The sequence below is a fragment of the Aegilops tauschii genome, chromosome 6 (genome assembly GCF_002575655.3).
Source record: "Aegilops tauschii subsp. strangulata cultivar AL8/78 chromosome 6, Aet v6.0, whole genome shotgun sequence".
Lineage (NCBI taxonomy): Eukaryota > Viridiplantae > Streptophyta > Magnoliopsida > Poales > Poaceae > Aegilops > Aegilops tauschii.
The window spans coordinates 32,976,011-32,998,846 of record NC_053040.3 but is presented as its reverse complement, the minus strand read 5'-3'; the positions used below and the strand labels follow the sequence as shown (position 1 = coordinate 32,998,846).

Genomic DNA, 22,836 nt, shown 5'->3' with positions numbered 1-22,836 from the left:
CCACCTTAGTACTACCCAAGTCCCCTCTAGTAGTGCTGGTTTTTCTCCCTTCTAGCTCCTCAGATGACTGATGACTTGATACCCTTCCCCCTTTTGTGCAAAATTTTGTTCCTACTCGGTCATAGATTATAATGGTCTCATGTTAAGTGGTAGCAGAATGAAATACATCCTTTTTCATGATTCATAGATTTTATTTTAATTTTACACATGCTACATTGCCTTTGATTAGTTTTTTGTGGTTATGGCTCAATCAGGTTCTAGTGATTTATATGTACTTCTCTGCGTAAGTGACTGACAACTAAAAATAACCTGATCATTTGTTCTATATTTCCTTCACTTATATGGGATTTATAGATATGGCATTTCACATTGCTGCTTATTTTGGATCATTGTGATACCCAGTGAACTAATTATTGTAACAAAATTTTGAAGAGCATGCCTTCGTGCCATGCCATACTACTGTTTATCGTTCCACTTGCAGTTAAGTATTGCAGATTTGTGGAAGGTTATTCTAGTTTTAGGCAGTTTTCTGAAACATTTTCTTGGCTCCTCTCATTGCTAGTTGCATATTCAATTGGCCGTTGTCTGCTGCAAACTATATGTATATATGCTTTGTGGTAGTTTAATTTCTTAAAATTGATCAGGGTTGATGTTTGACACTTTATATTAAACATATCATCAAAATGGCACGACAAGATTCACCATAAATACTGCTTTGACAACGAATTTCACTGTGTACTAACAACATATTATCATTGGAAGTAGTGGTCAAATGTTGTGCAGATGAAAAAAAGACATCTATTCTTGACTGAAGTAAGTCTTCTGTCTGTTAATAAGGCGATGCATGATCCCTAGTTCAGGCTTCTACATCATGAATTTGATTAAATTCATCCATTAGTGAACTAGCTGCTTCTGCATTTAAAAAGAAGAACGATAATGATCTAGAAACAAAACTTTGACATCTCTTATTTCCTACTCCATGAACCCCTTGTATGCCACTGATCTTTTAGCCTCTATTAGGACCAGATATAGCCAAAAATTGCCAATAAAGTAATAATAGAAGCCGAAGGTCACTACACTACAAATTACCTATTCTGTGTTTCTAATGTTGGTTTTGTAATGCTGAGATGATTCGCCTTTGGAGATCTCCACAATGGTGAAGCTAATGTTTACTATTTGAGTCATACAAAATCATCTGATAAAACTTTAACGACATTTTCATGAATGAATGGCACACATTTGGTTTGACTGATGCTGTGATTGCCCTGCAGGTATCTTGAGTTACAGTCTGGTGGCTGAGATGCAGAAGGGGCTTGTTTGCTGCGACCCGCGAGGAAAATCCACCCTCTATGTAGGATGCACTAGTCAGACGTGAAGTGGGCTTATTGGAATTAATCGCTTATTTTGATCAACCTGGCTTGTTATCTACTTTCTGTAGTCAATTGACCAACTGGCTTGCTACAATTAATTAGTATGAACCTTTCAACTGATCTTGCTTGCATTTTGTGTGTGTTCATATTCACTGTTTTCTTTTGATTGTGTTCCATGTTGTATCAGGCAAGGACGAATTATGCGTAGAATTTCTGCTTATGCCCATTTAGCGTATTTGTATTTACCTGGTTCTGACTAGTGAATGTTGAGTTGTTTTGCTTTCCCTGAGATTCAGGGAGGGCTTCGGTGAGATTGCTAATGTTTAAGTGGATGGGATTGCTAAGGTTTGGAGTATGATGTAAACATGTCACACTCTGAGATTTGCAAAATTTCACAACTGTTGTCCGGACGCGCAGAATACATTTTATTGATTATTGATTGGTTCACCAATCACAGCCGTTCAACATCACGATCCAATGATCCAGAGGCTATTCAACTCTTTATTTTGAAGGTTACTTGGCATTAATTGTTGCCCCACCTCTTGTTGCACTCAGTTATACAATCCACAACACCATGTGTATCTGCAAAAATGGCCAAGACGAGCACAAGATCCTAAGACCAGATGGTGATTCTTCTTTGTATCAATAGAAAAAAGAGAGCATATATTGCATCGATGTTCAGGAGAATTCATCTATAAATGGAACGGAGCAAATGGAATGCAAGTAACGTGTTCTGTTGGTCTTACAGGTTGGTGCCACCGACGGGTCACAGATGGAGTCCGTGCTGCAGACCATGATGCATGCGGCAAGGGCATCCTTCTTGTCAACGCCGTCATAGTTGCCGGCGCAGTCGACGTTGCAAAGGCACCAAGGGACGTTGTGCCTGCACCCGTCGTGGCACTGCTGGTAACAGTTGCAGAAGGACATGGCGTCCACCTGTTGTTTGGATGGCACAGCGTGACAATGGCGGCGGCCCGCTTTTGCACCTCCATCCCCTCTCCTTATCTGCACGAGCTATGACAAGAGAGTAGGAAGGGAACTGATGTGGGAGTTTTGAGGTGACTGGTGGCTCTCTTAGACAGTCAGATATGTGGTCTTTATATACTGGAGTTTTGAGGGCAATATCAGTATTTGACCCGGAAAATTTGTAGTGTAACACGACAAAGTATTGCAGTATTTGCTAGCACATCAGATTACCATTATGGAGAGTGGAGATCATCCTGTCTCCAATTCTTGCGCGGCGCTTCCTTTTGCTTCCAAGAACCTCCTTACGACTGTCCATACATTTTTTCCATTCTCTGATTTGCATGTCTCCACTTTTTCAAAAATCCGGTATGGACAGTTGAGATTCGTAGGATGACCTGGATATAAGTTCGAAACACGAAGGCTGCCATTCTGATACATCAAATGAGGCACACAATCCTCTGGGATTTTTTGTTGAAAAACATAGTAATAACTTCCTAGTTAGCAATGATGTACTAGTTTTAGAAGTATGCAAAAGATGCACGGATGTCGTAATAGTAAAAAATCTTACCAGGGTATCTCCATGGTAGTTACCGTAGTTCAACACGTGCACTATTGGCACGTATTGACCATAATGTTGAGGAGTTTGATTGTAGATATTGTATTTCTCAAGATCAGTACAAAATCCGACCAGATGATTTTTCTCCTGACAAGTTAACTCGGAGCCATCGGTGTAGTGGGTTTTGTCTACCATGTTCCGCACATTTTTTAAACAATCAAAATAAGCTGTCAATGGAAATAAGTTGTCAACTATTTTGAAATAAATAATATAAATTAGTTAATAATTAACTATGTTTGAGAAACTCACATAGCGGTAGAACTGGAGGCGTATCAACAAGGACCCAAATGTCCATATTGTCTTGGTCGATGTCAGGATCACCAAGATCCATGGTGACAAGCATACCCTCATCAAAACCATACATCTTGCAAAATGCTTCCCAGTTTTTGCAACCAAAATGGGTTACACTCTCAGCATTATACAGATTTACTTCAAAATCCACATCATGATGTGTCCTTAGGTGAATTTTCTTCGTTTCAAAATTTTCATGATCTTCAAAATCCATCCTCTCCAAGACATAGCGTCTTGCATGGCATGGGATAAACTATACTCGAATTGTAAAAGATGAAATTACACGTTGAAATAGTTGAAGTCATGCTTAATTATGAAAAAAACACTTGTCGTCGTTGCGTACCGTTTCAACTTCGAAGGTCTCCTCGAGCTGAATGCTGAAGCGCCGATCATCGTCCAGGTGAGGCCTGTCGCACAGACCTCGACCGTCGTGGCACTAGTCGCACTCCCCCGGGAGACTTTCGTCGTCCGATGACGACATTTCCTATGTTCATAATTCAAAACTACATCATCTCTGTTGGGTCCAATAAGATAATCTACAGTGTGGTGAAAACACGCCCTTCGAACTGGTTTGAGCAATTGGTGAATGGAGATGGTCTAAGATTTTCAGTAGTAAGAAGTGAAGTGGTAATTTTGAGAGCAAATGGTTAGGATGAGTGGTTCCTACTTAATTAAGTACTAAGACCCCGGCCCATGCATTAGTCACAAGTACCCCATATGTCCTATTTTTAGCAAAGTCATGCTAAAATTCATGGAAAAATTCAGCATGACCTTTGCTGAAAATAGGACATATGGAGTACCCGAATTTGCCGGAACGGAAGTTAATCGACATTCCAGCAAACTCAAGGGCCTCTCGGGGTACAGCAGCATCATCACAAGTTGACAAAATTCCCAAGTAGTACAGTAGCAGCACCACAAGTAGTACCAATGAACATATAGTCCAGCACATTCTGAATTTCGATAAATGACAGCAAGTTAACTCATGCTGACAGCAACAAACTTATAACAACATAAATGAAATTGCAGTTCATACACAACACGTGGCCACATGGCTGCTCCCTCCCTCTCTCTCTCTCTTAGTTTGCTGGAGAGCAGCTTGATGACATTGCTAATCCATATTACAAGAACCGGTTATCTTACAAAGATAAAACCAAAAGCTACTTACTACAGGAGCTTATGTCTGGACCTGATGACAACACTGCTTATGGACCCTTATAACGCTAAAAAAAAGTCGAGAGATTTTACAGAACAGAACTTAGTTACCAGCTTATCGACCTCGTTACAGATAATCCTTTTGTAGGTACCGTCCTTGATGCTTTTCTTTGGAGGTGACTGTGTTTTGTTATACGCAACAAAACTTGAATTAGAATATTTCCAAATCATAAACAGACAATAAAATGCAAATTTGGAGAAATTTGAGCAAATAGATGAATTGTGTAGGTATGCATGGATTTAAGATTATTTGTTCAAAGCCAATTTGTCAATGATTAATAAGATATCTCAATTTCCACCAAATAATACATTTGTTATACACCACATTTTCTTTTCCTTTGGAAAAGAAAAAAGCACACTGGAGATTTGCCCCCCAAGAAAAGTAATGGTATCAAAATGGGGCTGCTAAACTAATCTGATGTCAGAAATCCTCAATGGAACTGGTATTCCCACAGCACTGTCCTGCTTGTGTTTAGTAGGGATATTGTACTGCACAAAAAAGATTGTTCCTTCAATGTGCTTGACAATGCATGTACTACTATGAGGTCCTTACTGATTATTAAATTGAAGCACTGCATCCATCAAGACTATCTCTAAAATGCATTGATGCCCCAAAATAAATACCAGTGAAAATTGAACCCAACACTACTAGGAAAAGGCCTACTAATGGCGCACCTAATTTGGCTATTAATGGCGCATTAGTGGTGCGCCATTAGTAGCACGCCATTAGTATATTTTACTAATGGCGCACCACTGGTGCGCCATTAGTATCTGGTATACTAATGGCGCACCCCAGATGCGCCATTAGTATATACAACAGTGCGCCATTAGTATGCCTCCCAGGGGGCCATCTATACCCAGGTGCTTTGGCATACTAATGGCGCACCACAACTGGATGCGCCATTAGTAACTTCGGCATACTAATGGCGCACTGTTTAGTGATGCGCCATTAGTATCCTCTGGCATACTAATGGCGCACTATGATGTGATGCGCCATTAGTATGAATATTAGGTTTTTTTTATTTTTTTATTTTCTGTTTTTTGCACAGGTTACAAAATGTATAATTGGACAAAATATAGACAGCACACATCAACAACAGATTCATCGAATACAATAGAAGATTAGTCTCTGAATACAATTCATCATTTTAGTCTCCGAATACAATTCATCATATTAGTCTCCGAATTGAAAAGACCGAACAAAGATAGAACATTATATTACAAGTCTCGAGACCGCGAGTTTGTCTTCACATTACAAGTCGATATCGATCATCTAAACTACCATCACATAGAAGAGAGCTGCGGTCATCACGATGAAACCTTCATTTAGGAAGAGAGTGAACCTTTGGTGGGTTCTCTCCACTGCTCCCAGAGTTGATCCCAGATTGTATATTTGAACCGACATTGCTTGATTCGCTTTCTTCAGGAAATGCTGCCCCATCATGCGCATTGAGAATCACACAATAGCAGTGTTCTGGGTCTGACAAAACCTGCTCAAATTTACAAGATCACTTTACTCTTTATGGTTAACTTAGAAAGTATATGGTCAAAGCCATCTGAAGGAAAACCACGGAACATCAGTGATAAAACCGCAGGCATCTACAATATTTGCAAAGTATTGCCAGAACACAATGTTATGTAATTTTTGGGAGAAGTAAATTAGAACTCACCACAGCATCAAAAGGATCATCGAAGTCATCAACTGAGAAATAAATGTTCGGATATGCAGGTACTGTCTCTACAGCCTATTAAAGGGATGTGAGTTACGACAGATTATTTATATTGAAAGGCAGTCTCTCTGAAAAGATGATGCCAGAAAAAAAATTACCTTTCTTTGATCAAGGCGGAAATTTACACGGCTAGGGGATGCATATACAGTTTTTGAAACCTTGTAAATTGGAGGCAACCGCTTGCTTTTGTCTGCACGATTGCGAAGATTGCTGATACTGTGGAAGTAGATTAGAAGAAGCACATAACCAACCATTAAATATTACTGAGGGGAGTTATGAAAAAAAAGGTTTTGTTGTGCATGACAATTGATACTACTGGCACTCTAAGATTTGTGAGTCCCTTAACATTCCAGGGCAAACTCAAGCTGAAAGATAAATTTGTGGTCACAAATTGTTCAGCCAGCTAATGAAAAAAGTGTGATTGTACCAACAACCCAGACCCATTTCGCAACATTTAGTTGAAACAGAGAATGCTGTTTCAATACGGAATTAGATGACATGACAATCATTATTTGCCAACCGTCTCAGATTTTGATAAAGGGTGAGAAACTATGAACCAAAAATCTGGGGAGTTCTTTAACTGACTATAGCTAACAGACCAAAAGTGTTGTATTAATATAAGGATTTACTTCATTTAGCACCCCGTTGCCATTGGCGATCTGCCAAGACGCGATGAAGATAGTAAACACGAAGGCTTGGAGAAGAAGAGGAATAACTGAGAGTAGGAGGCTAATTGGTAGATTTCTCTCAATTTGTTCAGCTTAACCATTCTCTAGGTACAGACTGGCTTATATAGCCTACAGCTCAACACAAGGCCACATCGATGCCGAACACACACACACACTCTGCACCACCGTTATTACACCTCTTCTATACGGTGGCGCCTCCTGAATATATGTCTCAACTCCAGTGTCTCGCACACCAGCCATAACACCTCAATAGATCACCCAAAAAGGTTTGCAGTTGTTCTTATGCATAGTTATAGCTAATTGTTCAGAGCATACAAAGCTTGTAAGATCTTAGCAGAAGTGCCACAGAAACATACCTGCACAATGCCACTGTGACAGTATATGACGTGTGAGCGACTAAATTCAAATAGAAGGAACGTTCCCAATCAACCTCAGTTGAATTAGCATTTATGAGCTTTCCAAGCTGGCAATTGCAAAAAAGGAGCATATTTAGCCCAGTAATTCAAGGGAACGTAATTGTTCCCATCATGGGTTCTCCAACTAACACGATGAATTGCATATCCTACACATACACACAGTTTCCAGCATTCCACAGAAACAACTCCATACCATACGTGGTGCAGTAATAAAACATATGCACAGCGGCAATACTGGGCCAAACAGAGTGGGATGCTAAGTTGACACTGCAGCTGCAAAACCAACAACGCTGCTCGAAATTATCACATGGAACTAACAACACCCATCACTTAGTCCTCGGTAAGTGTTGTTTTCTCCCAATTCTATAACCTGCCACAGCAAGCACGTACGGACCACCAACTGTTCGACAGATTGCTTCGGCCAAATCCAGCCACAAAACTCCCTTCCACTCCACAGATCAAACCCACGGAGGCGCAAACTCGAATCCAATACCACGCATGCCCGCTCAATCGGCAGCTAAAACGAAGCAGGAAACGGGAAGGATCGGCTTACTGTCTGCTGCATGAAGTAGCCCTTGGTGGCGGGGTCGACCTCGGCCTGCAGGCCCGGGTTGTTGGCCGGCGCCTCCTTGGCCCCTGACGACGTCGACATGGCGGAGGCGGCGAACGCGGCCGGGTAGGACCGGCGAGCCCGGGCGAACCCCTGCACCTGCAGAACCCCGATCAGAAACCGTGAGCGCGAGTGCGAGAAGCGCGACGATCTAGTATATCAGTTCGCCCGGAGACCTTGGGCTGGGCGAGGCGGGGGGCGCGCGGCGCGGAGGCGGAGGCGAGCCGGCGGAGGGCGCAGGAGGAGAGGAGGGCGGAGCGGAGTGTGGCGGCGGCCATGGCAGAGCGGTACGGCGGGGTTATTTAGGGGAGAAGAGGATAGAGGAAAGGCGCACTAGTTACTAATGGCGCACCTTCAGGTGGTGCGCCATTAGTATGTTTGGACAGGTGCACTAGTTTAAAAAAAATTTGATACTAATGGCGCACCCTGGGCCAGGTGCGCCATTAGTATGTTTGGACAGGCGCACTAGTTAAAAAAAATTGATACTAATGACGCACCCTGGACAGGTGCGCCATTACTAGTTACAACTAGTAATGGCGCACCATGGGCAGGATGCGCCATTAGTATGTTTGGACAGGCGCACTAGTTAAAAAAAAATTTGATACTAATGGCGCACCCTGGTCCAGGTGCGCCATTAGTAGTTTCAACTACTAATGGCGCACTGTCTCTGGATGCGCCATTAGTATGTTTGGACAGGCGCACTAGTTTAAAAAAAAATTTGATACTAATGGCGCACCCTGGGCCGGGTGCGCCATTAGTAGTTTCAACTACTAATGGCGCACTGTGTCTGGATGCGCCATTAGTATGTTTGGACAGGCGCACTAGTTAAAAAAAATTGATACTAATGGCGCACCCTCGGCCAGGTGCGCCATTAGTAGTTTCAACTCTAATGGCGTATCAGAAGGTGGTGCGCCATTAGTATATACTAATGGCGCACGGCTTGTCTGGTGCGCCATTAGTGTCAATCCCATCTATAGCCCTTTTTCTAGTAGTGCAACACTGTCCTGCTTATGTTTGGTTGTAAGATTATAATAGATAAAAAGATTAGTTCATCGATGTGCTTGACAATACATGTCTTGTGAGATGCTCTTTCAAATATTAAAATAAAGTACTGCCTCATGAATAAAACTAACTCTAAAATGCCTTAATACCCCAAAAAATGTACAACTGCGGGGTGGTGCTGCTGGAGATGCTGTCAGGGCGGCGGGCGCTGGACAAGAAGGAGGAAGGGGGAAGGAGGAGAGGGACCTGGGCGGGCGCGGCCGGTCGCCGGAGGGGTCGGGGTCGGGGTCGGCGGCGGCGGCATCGAAGGGATGGCTCGAGGGCGTCCGAGATCGTCCGGGTCCACATAGTCGAAGAGGAAGACGGCGGCGGTCCTCCTGGGCGCCTCGGTTGGTCATGGGGAGGCCGGCGGCCACGTGCTTCGCGGGTCGGCACGGGGGAGATGCAGTGGTGGGGTGCGCGGGGGCGCAGGGGCGGCGGGGGTGGAGTCCGGCGGGGGTCGGGGAGTTTCTGGCGAGGGAGAGGGATGAAGGGGATCTGGCAAGGGAGAGGGAGGAATAAGCTAGGGGGAAACTTACTAATGGCGCACCCCGAAGCGGTGCGCCATTAGAATGTTTTTTTAGATAGCAATGGCGCACCCACGATCGGTGCGCCATTAGTAATCTTTTTGTTACATAGCAATGGCGCACCGGCCAGGGGTGCCCCATTAGTAATCTTTTTTATATATATAGCAATGGCGCACTAGCCAGAGGTGCGCCATAAGTAAAAAAAAAATTATTATTTTTTGTTGCCTCTAATAATTTTTAGAAAATGAATATGAATATGAAACAGTAATAATTTTTTATAAAAACAGTAATAATTTTTTGTGACGGTGGAGCGGGCCGGGGAGGGTGCGGGGAGGGTGCGGGGGGTCGTCGGCGGCGGTGGAGCAGGGGATGGTGCGGTGGGTCGGCGGCGACGGTGTAGCGGGGGAGGGTGCGGGGGGTCGGCGGCGGCGGCCGGTGGAGCGGGGGGTGCTCGGCGGCGAGGGGGGCCGGATCTGGCGAGGTGGGATAGCGATCGAGATGGAGGGGGATCGAGATCAAGTGTCCATGAAATATACACTAATGGCGCATCGGGGAACAGTGCGCCATTACTAGTTTTGCAAAAACAAAAAATATATAGTAGTGGCGCACTATGAGGCCGGTGCGCCATTACTAGTTAGAACTAGTAATGGCGCACTGTGCCCTAGTGCGCCATTAGTATATTTAGAAAAATAAATAAATAATTTGTTACTAGTGGCGCACCGTGTGTCTGGTACGCCATTAATGTCTTTCACACTAATGGCGCACCAGCACATGGTGCGCCACTGCTATATAGTAGTGGCGCACCACATGTCTGGTGCGCCATTAGTGGCCATTCCATCTATAACCTTTTTCCTAATAGTGGTATCTGCAAAAATGGCCAAGACGAGCACAAGATACTAAGACCAGATGGTGATTCTTCTTTGTATCAATAGAAAAAAGAGAGCATATATTGCATCGATGTTCAGGAGAATTCATCTATAAATGGAACGGAGCAAATGGAATGCAAGTAACGTGTTCTGTTGGTCTTACAGGTTGGTGCCACCGACGGGTCACAGATGGAGTCCGTGCTGCAGACCATGATGCATGCGGCAAGGGCGTCCTTCTTGTCAACGCCGTCATAGTTGCCGGCGCAGACGACGTTGCAAAGGCACCAAGGGACGCTGTGCCTGCACCCGTCGTGGCACTGCTGGTAACAGTTGCAGAAGGACATGGCGTCCACCTGTTGTTTGGATGGCACAGCGTGACAATAGCGGCGGCCCTCTTCTGCACGTCCATCCCCTCTCCTTATCTGCACGAGCTATGACAAGAGAGTAGGAAGGGAACTGACGTGGGAGTTTTCAGGTGATTGGTGCCTCTCTTAGACAGTCAGATATGTGGTCTTTATGTACTGGAGTTTTGAGGGCAATATCGGTATTTGACCGGGAAAATTTGTAGTGTAACATGACAAAGTATTGCAGTATTTGCTAGCACATCAGATTACCCACAATTTCAGGCTTGGCTATTTTGTAGCCATTTTTGCCATGGCATTGATTTCCTAAACAAGATGGTGCCTACTGCCACTTACTAGCCCCTAGTGGCCTAGTGCGCACCTGAAACTAACCTTGGATCATAAACCGATTAGACAAGCGCATGGTGAAGAGACCTGTGCTGATGTAGAACGAAAACCGAATGCAGTTTTCAAACAATGCTGTTTGGTAGTAGTGACGGACAGATTGCTATTTCAAGTTCCTGGGGATGTGAAGTAGTCCCTCCGTTCCAAAATAGACACCTTCTGTGAATTGAATTTGCACAATTCTCTCTTTCTTTAATCAAATTTGCATCTATTCAGTAGTAAGTCCCGTTTAGGCTTCGGTGAGTTTGCTAATGTTTGAATTTGAATTCTTTGTTGAGTTGAATATACATATGATGTATACACGCGAGTGTGTGCTTCAGTGTGTTGGGTGTGTGATTGTCGTTCTTGTTAAAAGACTATGTATGATACAGGGACATGTTGCGTTGCTCCTCTTGACATTCTCGGGGATGGGGTGAACGAATCTCGCACAGTAAAATCTTCTCTTTTGGTTAGACCGGTAGATATGTGCCTGTAAGTTGCAATTTTTTTTACTGAAATGTAACTATACATATGAATATATCTAGTGTTAGGGAGTTTTGCTTACATATTTTTCCCCCGCACGCCATATCTAGCGCGCCTGTTGGAGATGCTCTAACTGCAGTCGAAACGAAGCCAGGCATGTCCACTCGCCCCCATTACGTCCTCGATCATATTTGCACGCGGCCCAACATCCTCGGCTCTGCACTAGGCCGTATACCTAGTGCCTGTTGATCCCACATACCCCTGCGCTGATTTCGGCCCAGACTGGCCCAACAACGAATTCAAACGCAGGCACCGAGCCTCCCTGATCGCCCCGATCTGGTCGGCCGCCGGCGCCGGCACCAGCGTTGCCATTGGCCGTTTTTTCTTCCGTCGTGGTAATACAGTCCAAGAATGGGGATCAATGAAGTACTGCAAAGTTAGCGCCGGCAAACGTACCGTGGGGATTGGTCCCTTCCATGGCCGAATGATCGTCGGAGCCGTTCGCCGGAGAACCTCGACCTTATCTTCCCCCTTCTGTCCATCCCAAGGCTGATCGCTTGACAGAACAATCACGTTGATGTTCTGGCGACTTCATCTTCCGAATAGCCCACCCGAAGAGACTCGCAAATGATATCCGACGGCATCGGCAATGGGACCTCCACCACCAATCTGGTCACAGTGCGGTCCTCCTCGTCGAAGATCGTCCCGGAGAGAGCCCAAAAGCGATTGCCCCGCCGACACCCGGGGCGGCCGCGGGTGCCCTCGCGGCCACCAGTGTAGTCGCCTCCCTGACTGTCGTGAGGTAGCTTGTGCTTCTTTAAAATGGAAGAGATTGTCACTTCCCAGCCTCTGCACCAACTAGGGATACATACGGCCATTTTAGTATGAGTATGAAGATAAGCAAGGTCCTCAGAATTTTCTAAATCAGTATCAAGATATTTCTTCATAAGTGGTTCTCCCTGTGCATTATCAATTCTAGGAACTAAACTCGGGTCGTTAGGATGAACAACCACAAGGCTGGTACAATTAATTAGTTGTTCCCTTTGTTTAGAAATATAAGAGCGTCGTTTAGATCACTAAAGTAGTGATCTAAACACTCTTGTATTCTTTAGTGATATAAATGCTCTTATATTTCTTTATGGAAGGAGTACCTTTTAGTTGGTATTTTGCATGTGTTCATGTTCACTTTTTTCTTTTGATTGTATAAAGACGGGCCAATCGTACGTCAAATTGCGGCTTATATATGTCCCATTTTGTGTGTGGCCGACGAACTTGTTTCAAATTATTTTGCTTTTGTTCAGACTCACGCAAGGCTTCGATTAGTTTGCTGATGTTTGAATTCTTTTACATGTTATATTAACCCTCTCCTTCGTTACTTATTCCTCGCAGAAAGAAGATAAGGCAATTTTGATCTTGCAATCTGGTCAGAGTATGGTATCAAAGACACATCAAATTAGCAGGGATTTACCAAATGCATTGATAACTAGCTTTATTATAAGATTCACAAACTTCCTCACAATCACAAGTAGTGCACCGAAGCCAAATACATTTTATTGCATTGGTGCAGCAGTTCGACATCATATGATCCCATGATCGGCCGGATCTTCAATCTTCAAGGAACCTTGGCCCGTCCATGGCGACCCCACGTATCGTTGCACGCATGGCTACAATATGCGGCGCCTGCATATGCAAAATGGCAGTGCAAGCACAAGATCATCAGAACAAAATAACAGCATAAAGAGCACACATATTCCATGAGTGTGCCTCTACGAACGCACCCATATCATAAAGCAAGGTGCTAGGAGGTCCTCTTACCGGATGGCGCCGCCGGCACGCCGCATAGGGAGTCCTTGGTGCAGGCGACCATGCAGGCGGCTACGGGGTCATTCTTGTCATCACAGCTGCCGCCACACACGACCTTGCAGAGCATCGGGAAGGCGTGCTTGCACCCTAAGTAGCACTCTCGGTAGCAGTTGCAGGAGTAATTGGAGAACTGTTGATGGGATGGCCTGGACAGCATGAGGAGTAGGAGCATGGACAGGGCCGCAATCACTGCCGCTCTCTTCTTCACCACCATGTCCTTCCTCGTACTGTACAAGAGAAGTGGAGTAGATTTCAGGCTCCTGTGTGGAGGGCTCTGTACATGTTTCAGCCTGGAAGCGGATCTCCTGCGAAGGAAATCATTAACCCGGAGATCAAGAAGATCCGAGGAGCTAGGAATCATTTGCGTGGAAATCTGAGAGAGAGGTAAATCATGGTCTTACTTCCAAAACTGTAGATCCGCCCGATGGAAAGTTGAGCAACCTTCTCTGAAGAAGAAACAGCACCAAATCGGCAAAGTATCAATGGTGGCAAATTCAATCACCAGGTGATTTGCTGCTAAAAGAAAATGCAGAGCAATCTCTGTCTCTATCTCTAGTATTTATCTTTATCTCTATATCTATATCTCTATCTCTATCTTCTCTTCTCTTCTCTTCTCTCCACCGGTTTTCACTGGTTTTCTCATTTGGCCAAACAAACCCAACCTTTATTGGGTAACGATATGGCCAGACGAACCCAACTTTTATGGTAAACGTTTACGCGCGGTGAGTCGGATGAACGCTCGGGCCGGTCACTTCGCCATGCTGGCGCTAGCCATCAGGAAGGGAACACGTGTACCTTATCCTTTCCTCACGGCCGTGACCTCGCTTTCCCCATCGCTTTCCACCTCGCCTCCTCCGACATAGCACCAGGCAGCTCCGAGCACTCCTCCCTTCACACCTCACGCTGCACCTCCTCCATGGGGGTGCTGCTCCCATGCGCCATGGCCTGCGAGCTGAAGGTCAGGGCGGCCATGGCTGGCGAGCTCGGGGTAGACTGCGACGGGGGCTCCTACGAGCTGCTATGGGCGCCATGGCTTATGAGCTTGGGGGCAGACGACGACGGGGGAGACTGCGAGCTGCTATGGGCGACGCCGTTGAGCATTTGCTACTCGGAGAATCTCACCGGAGCTGCGAGCATTAAGCGACACCTCCCATGTTACAACTGGTGTTCAAGGAAGCTACCACAGGCGCTGCAAAAAGCTTCAACCCGTGACGCCAAATGCTGGGACCGCTCAGTGCCATCGCAAAAAGCTACAACCGGCGTCGCAAAAAGCTTCGACCAGCATCGCAAAAAGCTTCAATCACGACGACATATGTCAGGGCTGGCTACTGTCAATACCAAAAAAGCTGCAACCGTTGTTGCTTTTGCTACTATCGGCGTCGTTGTTTGCTACATACTTCACGGCTTAGCTGCGGCGTGCGACGACGGCGGCGATCAACAAGCTGTATGTTTTTGCTGGAATGAAGACTATGTGTGCTACAACCGGTTATGGCAGAGCTACCACCGGTGATTTTTTTTGGCTACAACCATGTACGGATTAGTTGTGACCTCAGTCGGGAGCTGCAACAGTTGATGTTTTTGCTACTACCGGCATCGTTGTTTGCTACATGCTCGACTTAGCTGTGACGTTCGACGATGGCGGCGACGTTTTTGCTACAACCGCCGCTGGATTTTGCTTCATCCGTTCGTGGATTAGCTGCAACCCGCGATGGCCGCAACGGCGGTTCGCTGCAACTGTGCTTTGGTTTTGCTACCACCGGCGAAGATTTTTGCTACATCCATGCATATTTGCTACACCGGTGCTTCAAACACGGTGATGAGCAGCGCCAGATGCTGGTGGGGGTTGTTGTTGGAAATATGAGCAATTTTCCGAATGATTTTATTGACAGAAATACTAGATAAAGCATGACTAATATAGCAAAGATAAAATAATTCATGCAATTCGACAGAGAGAAGGTAAATAGCATCTGTATATATGAACTAGAACCGAACACATCTAGAACAGACACTAGAGCAAGAAGTTGTGACAGAACTTCTAACAGAAAGAGTATTAGAACGTACGGAACGGGAGCAGTCGAGCAGATGCACTGGTCTTGGGGTCGGTGTCCTCGCCAGCCATGTCGTCGAGGAGGTTGTCAACGTCGGGGAAGAAGTCATCGTCGGGGAAGTAGTCGTCGGAGTCCGGGGCGTCCGTGACAAAGAAGTCAGTAGTCGCGCTGAGCGCTCCCCAAAAACCTTATCACCCTTCTCCCGTACAGGACTCAAAAGGTGCGGTTTCGGAGGCCTACTGTCCCGACCTGCGGTACACGCCGCAAGCCGGGATGGGAAGAATTTAGCAGTAGCGTAGTGCTCAAGAACTTGTGGCGAGAGGAAGAAGAGGTTTTGGTGCGTCTCTCTAAGAGGAGCGACCTCCCTTTTATAGACGCAAGAGAAGGAGGCGAGAGGCTGCGCCGGGAGCTGAAGAGAATGAGGGAGACGAAACGAACAGGCGCCAGGCGAAGAGGCGCGGTGTTCGTATTCAATCACCACTACAGCAAAAACATTTCAGCTTCCGCGTGACCTTTCGTATACCCGTCGTGCGTGGCAAAAATTTAGACATCGGCTCGTTCCCGCAACCCGCGGCGCGTCATGACGAGGCGTGGCGTGGCGAGGCGGGCGGCGGAGGAGGAGCGCGCGTGGATGTCCCTCTTGTTCTCATCCTCATACATGTGGAGAAAGAGCCTCCCTTATAAAGATATCCAACTCCCTCTAAATAACAATGTGGGACTAAACTTTAGTTCCACCTCTTGCCTTGCACGAATGGGCTGCGTGGTCCTCTAGGATTTATTAGGAATTTCTGAAACTGCTATTGGGCTAGGCCCAAAATAGACAAAATTCCAGCAATCCCCCACCAAATCTCAGAGGCACACAAAATTTGCCTTTTGTTCCAAAACACTGTTTTATATACCGGTACTGCAGTGGAGACTGTTAAGTTGAAATTCCACCTAGAACTCTATGCTACACTAGTAAGCAACTTGAACAGTGGACTGGGCCTTGAACTGCAAGTTTTCCGTGAATCTAGTTTCACATAAAGCCTTGATCGATACGTGGCTACCGTTGGTCTTCCCCGCGGGTGGAGCTTATGCGTCATACTCCGAGACCTTTCATGAGTTTACTAGTGAGAACCCTACTCTCATAGATTGCGACGTTTAACAATCAGACTCATATAGGTGTGTTCTTCAAAAGATGTTCTGCAGGACAACATCTCTGCTTAAATGAGCCACTTAGAACACATTTAAGATATACATCAACCTGCCATGCAGTTTTAGGAGAGTATTGCATCTTCATGGAGTGGTATTGTTAATAGTAAGGATACTCTCCTCTCAGTTGATCAACAACTTGTCTTCCACATCTATTTCACGGGATCTCCGATCATAAAGAATAGGTTACCACTGTGAACAACTCATATTGTGGGTCTCATACCCATCTCCCTCGATGCATTACCTATCACATTACGTGATAGACCCTTAGTAAAAGGATCTGCCAGATTTTTAGACATTTGGATATAATCCAATACAATAACTCCGGAGTTTCTCATTTTCCTGACAGACTTTAACCTTCTCTGAACGTGTCTTGATGACTTCATGTTATCCTTTGAGCTGCTCACTTTCGTGATCACAGTTTGATTGTCGCAGTTCATAAGGATACCCGGTACAGGTTTCTCAACAACCGGCAAGTCATTCAAGAGCCGGCGAAGCCAATCTGCTTCGACCGTAGCTATATCTAGTGCTGTGAGTTCTGCTTCCATTGTTGACCTCGTTAAGATGGTTTGCTTGCAAGACTTCCAAGAAACAGCGCCACCTCCATGAGTGAATACATAACCGCTTGTGGCCTTTATCTCATCAGCATCTAAGATCCAGTTTGAGTCACTATACCCTTCAAGCACCTTTGGGTGCCCGGTGCAGTGAATTCCATAATTCGCAGTGCCTTTCAAATAATGCAAAACTCTCTCTAGAGCTTTCCAATGCACATCTCCCGGTTTTGAGACAAACCGACTCAGTTTGCTAACAGCAAAAGAGATGTCAGGTCTTGTAGCACTGGCTAAGTACATAAGCGAGCTAATAATCTGATAATATTTCAATTGATCTCTAGCAATTCTTCGATTCTTTCGAAGTAACACACTCGCATCATTTGGTGTTGGAGAGGGCTTGCAGTCACTATAGCCAAAGCGACTCAAGATCGATCTTTTCCACATAGTGAGATTGAAGCAATGTAATACCACCATCATCGTCTCTCAACAACTTGATGTTCAGAATGACATCAGCCACTCCTAAATCCTTCATCTCAAAACAGTGAGATAGGAAATCCTTGACCTCCTTAATAACATTCAGATTTGTTCCGAAAATCAGTATGTCATCAACATACAAGCAAAGGATAACTCCCTCGCCCCCACCATGGAGATAGTACACACATTTCTCAGCTTCGTTTAGAACAAAGCCTGCAGCTGTTAAAGTTCTTTCAAACTTCTCATGCCACTGTTTAGGTGCTTGCTTGAGTCCATACAAAGACTTCGGCAACTTGCACACTTTTCCTTCCTGACCATATACTACAAACCCATCTGGTTGTTCCATATAAATTTCCTCGTCCAACTCTCCATTTAGGAAAGCAGTCTTAACATCCATTTGATGAACGAGAAGACCATGTGAGGCAGCTAGTGAAAGTAGAACTCGAATAGTGGTCAGTCGAGCCACAGGTGAGTAAGTATGAAAGAAGTCTTCACCTTCCTTTTGGGTATAACCCTTAGCCACGAGCCGAGCCTTGTACTTTTCAATAGTACCATCAGGCCTAAGCTTCTTCTTGAATACCCATTTGCATCCTATAGGTTTGCACCCATAAGGACGATCAGTTATCTCCCAATTTTCATTCGCCATGATGGAATCCATCTCATTACGAACCGCTTCCTTCCAGTAGTCAGCATCTTCAGATGCATAGGCCTCTGAAATAGAACTGGGAGTGTCATCTATGAGATACACAAGAAAATCATCACCAAAGGACTTTGCAGTCCTCTGTCTCTTGCTCCTAGTAGGAACTTCATTGTTCTCCTCCACAGGACTTTCAAAGTGTTCCATCGAAATGGCAGGTTCGATAATTGTAACTGGTTCCTGATTCGATGAACTAGGCATCTCCTGATTAGATGAGGTAGCCATATCCTTCATGGGAAAGATATCTTCAAAGAAAGTCGCATCATTCGACTCCATGATCGTACCGACATGCATGTCAGGTACCTCAGATTTTACAACCAAGAATCTATAACCAATGCTATGAAAAGCATATCCCAGGAAAACACAATCCACGGTCTTTGGTCCAAGCTTGCGCTTCTTTAGAATTGGCACATTGACTTTCGCCAAACAACCCCACGTTCGTAGATAAGAGAGTTTTAATCGTTTCTTCTCCCATTCCTCGAATGGAGTTATCTCTTTATTCTTTGTGGGAACTCGGTTTAGGACATGACATGCAGTCAATATCGCCTCCCCCCATCATGCCTTGGGGAGACCCGATGTGTCTAACATGGCGTTAACCAAATCTGTTAGAGTACGGTTCTTTCTTTCGGCCACCCCATTTGACTGAGGTGAATAGGGAGGCGTCCTCTCATGGATTATACCATGTTCCGCACAAAAAGCATCAAATTCATTGGAAAAATACTCTCCACCACGGTCGGACCTAAGCCTCTTTATTTTTCGATCAAGTTGGTTTTCCACTTCAGCTTTATAGATCTTGAAAAAGTTCAAAGCCTCATCCTTAGATTTCAGAAGATACACACGGCAGTATCTAGTGGAGTCATCAATTAACGTCATGAAATATTTCTTTTCACCTTTTGTCAAAACACCATTCATTTCACATAAATCTGAATGTATGAGCTCTAGTGGTGCAAGATTTCTCGTTTCCGCAGTCGTGTGAGACTTACGAGGTTGCTTAGCTTGCACACAAACTTGCCACTTAGATCCCTTGATAGTGGTGAAACTAGGGATTAAGTTCAACTTCGCTAGTCGTGACATGCAACCAAAGTTAACATGACAAAGACGTGAATGCCAAACATTTGATTCACTATTTTTGCAAACATGATTAACAACTTTATTGCAGACGTCTGATAAGGATAAATGAAACAGGCCTCCTGACTCATAGCCTTTACCGACAAAGGTTCCATACTTGGATATTACAAATTTATTCGACTCAAAGACAAGCTTATAGCCATCTCTACACAGAAGAGATCCGCTAAAAAAAATTATTGACGGAGGGGACATAATGCACGTTCTTCAGCCGCACGATCTACCCCGAAGTAAACTTCAGGTCGGCCATGACAAAACCACGAACAGAGCACTTGAACCGTTGCCCATCAGCACGGTTGAAGTCCCTATGGTCTGATAAGACGAAAACATGGAAATATCACCACATACATGCACATTAGCACCCGTGTCAATCAACCAATCAGGAGAATGGCATACTGAAAGAATAGTGGGAAATATACCATACCCAGCATCCTTCATGTCAGTGTCTCCAGTGACAACATTAGCGGTCTTGCCGCCTTTCCTAGGATGAAGCTTGTCATAGTGATTAGGGCAACTAGGAGCCTAATGATCAGGATCCCCACACACATGACAAACACCTTTCTTCTTGTCATTCTTCATCTTGAAGTTCGTGTGTTGCACAACCTTATTCTTCCCATCAAACTTTGCTTTACCATCAAACTTGCCCTTGTTCTTGAACTTGTGGGGCTGGAAGTTCTTCTTCTATACCAGATTGGCACTAGATCCTCCCTCAATACCTCGAGCACGTGTGTCCTTTGCTCTCGCATTTTCTTCCACATCAAGAGTGCCAAGGAGATCCGAACGGAAAACTCCTGTCTCTTATGTTTCAGTAAGGTAGCAAAGTTCCTCCACGAATGAGGAAGCTTAGTGATGATACCTCCGGCAACAAACTTGTCCGGTAGCATACAACTGAAGTGCTCAAGTTCTCTAGCAAATGACTGTATCTCATGAGCTTGCTCAACCACGGAGCGCTCTTCAGTCATCCTGTAATCATAGAATTGCTCCATGATGTACAACTCAGTGCCAGCATCCGAGACCCCAAACTTGGCCTCGAGTGCATCCCACATATCTTTTCCATTATCAATTGACGCATAAGCATCAACTATGTTCTCACCAAGAACACTCAAGGGAGCAGCCTTAAACAGAGTATCCATTTTCTGAAAAGCTTGTGCTTGTTGAGCATCAAGCTCTCCATCAGGTTTGCCGAGAGTGGCGTCATAGCAACTCATGGTTTGAAACCATAAGACTGCTCTCACGCGCCACCTCTTATAGTGGATACCCTCAAACATGGGAGGTCTCATGGAAGCAGCAAAACCACTTGGGGTAAATTGCCTATAATAAGGTTTTTGGATTGTTGGAAATATGAGCAATTTTCAGAATGATATTATTGACAGAAATACTAGATAAAGCATGACTAATATAGCAGAGATAAAACAAGTCATGCAATTCGACAGAGAGAAGGTAAATAGCATCTGTATATATGAACTAGAACCGAACACATCTAGAACAGACATTAGAGCAAGAAGTTGTGACAAAACTTCTAACAGAAAGAGTATGAGAACGTACGGAACGGGAGCAGATGCACTGGTCTTGGGGTAGGTGTCCTCGCCAACCATGTCGTCGAGGAGGTTGTCGACGTCGGGGAAGAAGTCGTCGTCGGGGAAGTAGTCGTCGGAGTTTGGGGCGTCCGTGACGAAGAAGTCAGTAGTCGCGCTGAGCGCTCCCCAAAACCTTATCACCCTTCTCCCGTACAGGACTCAAAAGGTGCGGTTCCGGAGGCCTACTGTGCCTGCGGTGCACGCCGCAAGCCGGGATGGGGAAGAACGTAGCAGTAGAGCAGTGGTCAGGAACTTGTGGTGAGAGGAAGAAGAGGTTCTGGTGCGTCTCTCTGAGAGGAGCGACCTCCCTTTTATAGGCACAAGAGAAGGAGGCGAGAGGCTGCGCCGGGAGCTGAAGAGAACGAGGGAGATGAAATGAACAGGCGGCAGGCGAAGAGGTGCGCCTTTTCAGCTTCCGCGTGACCTTTCATATACACGTCGTGCGTGGCAAAGTAGACATCGGCTCATTCCCGCAACCCGCGGCGCGGCACGTCGTGACGAGGCGGGCGGCGGAGGAGGAGCACGCGCGGATGTCCCTCTTGTTCTCATCCTCATATATGTGGAGAAAGAGCCTCCCTTATAAAGAGATCCAACTCCCTCTAAACTAGCAATGTGGGACTAAACTTTAGTTCCACCTCTTGCCTTGCACGAATGGGCTACGTGGGCCTTTAGGATTTATTAGGAATTTCTGAAACTGCTATTGGGCTAGGCCCAAAATAGAAAAATTCCAGCAGTTGTCACGGGGGGCGAGGCGGCCGGAGGCAGGACGAGATGTGTGCAGGAGAGACGGATGCAGAGCTTGGGGGAAGAAGGTGCGGCTGACCCGCAGGAGCCGGACACAAGAGGGGAAGAGACGACATCCTGTCGTGAAGAAGACGACGACAGAGGTCAAAGATGCTAGATCTATGGCTACTGATGCTGCGAGCGGCGACGGCGAGCCGACATGCGGAGCTGCAAGCAGGAGGCCAGGGGGAGGAGGGGCCATGGGGGGCTACAGAAAATTCCGTCGGGCGATGACGGATGAGGGCTAAACCAGGATGAAGACGAGTGGGGGAAGGAAGAAGAGAACGCAAACCCAATCGGATGGCTGCGCGCGGCTGAATTGGATGGCCAGGGGCTGACCGGCCGAACGGTTGGGCCGGCGCGCCGGCGCAGATTAGTAGCCAACTTTTATTTGGTAACACATTCAATTCACGCATGGCGATTGATTTCTTTTTCGTAACCCAAGTTAACTAACAGATGATAATCAATCTTCAAATACTAAAACCAATCAATACAAGGCAACAAAAATTAATTCACGTATCGCGATCAGATTCTTCTTTAGTAACTCAGCTTAGCTCAAGGACAATTAATCTCTACATCACCTTTGTTTACCACTCGCCAATGGGAAAATTCATACCAGACACATCACGTAGGTGACCTGGTGTTGATCTAGATCCCTATGATGTGGTGTTGGGATCATGTCAAAACACCATGCCATCCTAAGTGCCGATTTTGCATGATCAACCGATTCAATTCCCGATCCACTCAATGCAATCGATCCATCGAGCGAACCAGAGAAACCCTATTCCCTTCCTCATCTCGTGTATTCTCCTATGGTGGTCACAGGTCGACGGGCGCCAGGGTAGCAACCATGACGTGTTTATGGTGGATCAGAAGCCGGATGTGAGGTACCCATTCATCCTCTCTTCCTAAGCCTACGTCATCTCTCTCCTCTCGGCCATCTCCCTTGGAACCAAAGTTTTAAATAGCGCGCTAAGCCTCTTAG

General features: G+C 45.6%; 1 protein-coding gene and 1 long non-coding RNA gene across 2 annotated transcripts; both read right to left on the bottom strand.

The window, feature by feature from the left end:
• Positions 1-5,663: 5,663 nt before the first annotated feature.
• On the bottom strand, positions 5,664-7,370 carry LOC141025298 (uncharacterized). The gene is made up of 4 exons (XM_073500606.1): positions 7,231-7,370; positions 6,284-6,401; positions 6,126-6,200; positions 5,664-5,945 (listed from the first exon to the last, which is right to left on the bottom strand). The coding sequence occupies exons 1-4, from the start codon at positions 7,359-7,361 to the stop codon at positions 5,778-5,780; spliced, it is 492 nt and encodes a 163-aa protein (XP_073356707.1). The 5' UTR covers positions 7,362-7,370; the 3' UTR covers positions 5,664-5,777.
• A 5,625-nt stretch (positions 7,371-12,995) lies between these two features.
• LOC141025297 (uncharacterized) lies at positions 12,996-13,929 on the bottom strand. The gene is made up of 3 exons (XR_012186776.1): positions 13,807-13,929; positions 13,358-13,710; positions 12,996-13,222 (listed from the first exon to the last, which is right to left on the bottom strand). It is a non-coding gene; the product is annotated as an uncharacterized lncRNA (long non-coding RNA).
• Between the last annotated feature and the right edge of the window lie 8,907 nt (positions 13,930-22,836).

What these genes read in the sequence shown, in the direction of transcription:
- LOC141025298 (XM_073500606.1), bottom strand. Translation starts at nt 7,361, where the DNA reads ATGCTCCTTTTTTGCAATTGCCAGCTTGGAAAGCTCATAAATGCTAAT. An exon ending in GTCACAGTGGCATTGTGCAG is followed by an intron (nt 6,402 to 7,230) that starts GTATGTTTCTGT and finishes CTACTTCCACAG; the next exon opens with TATCAGCAATCTTCGCAATC. An exon ending in ATGATCCTTTTGATGCTGTG is followed by an intron (nt 5,946 to 6,125) that starts GTGAGTTCTAAT and finishes AAATTTGAGCAG; the next exon opens with GTTTTGTCAGACCCAGAACA.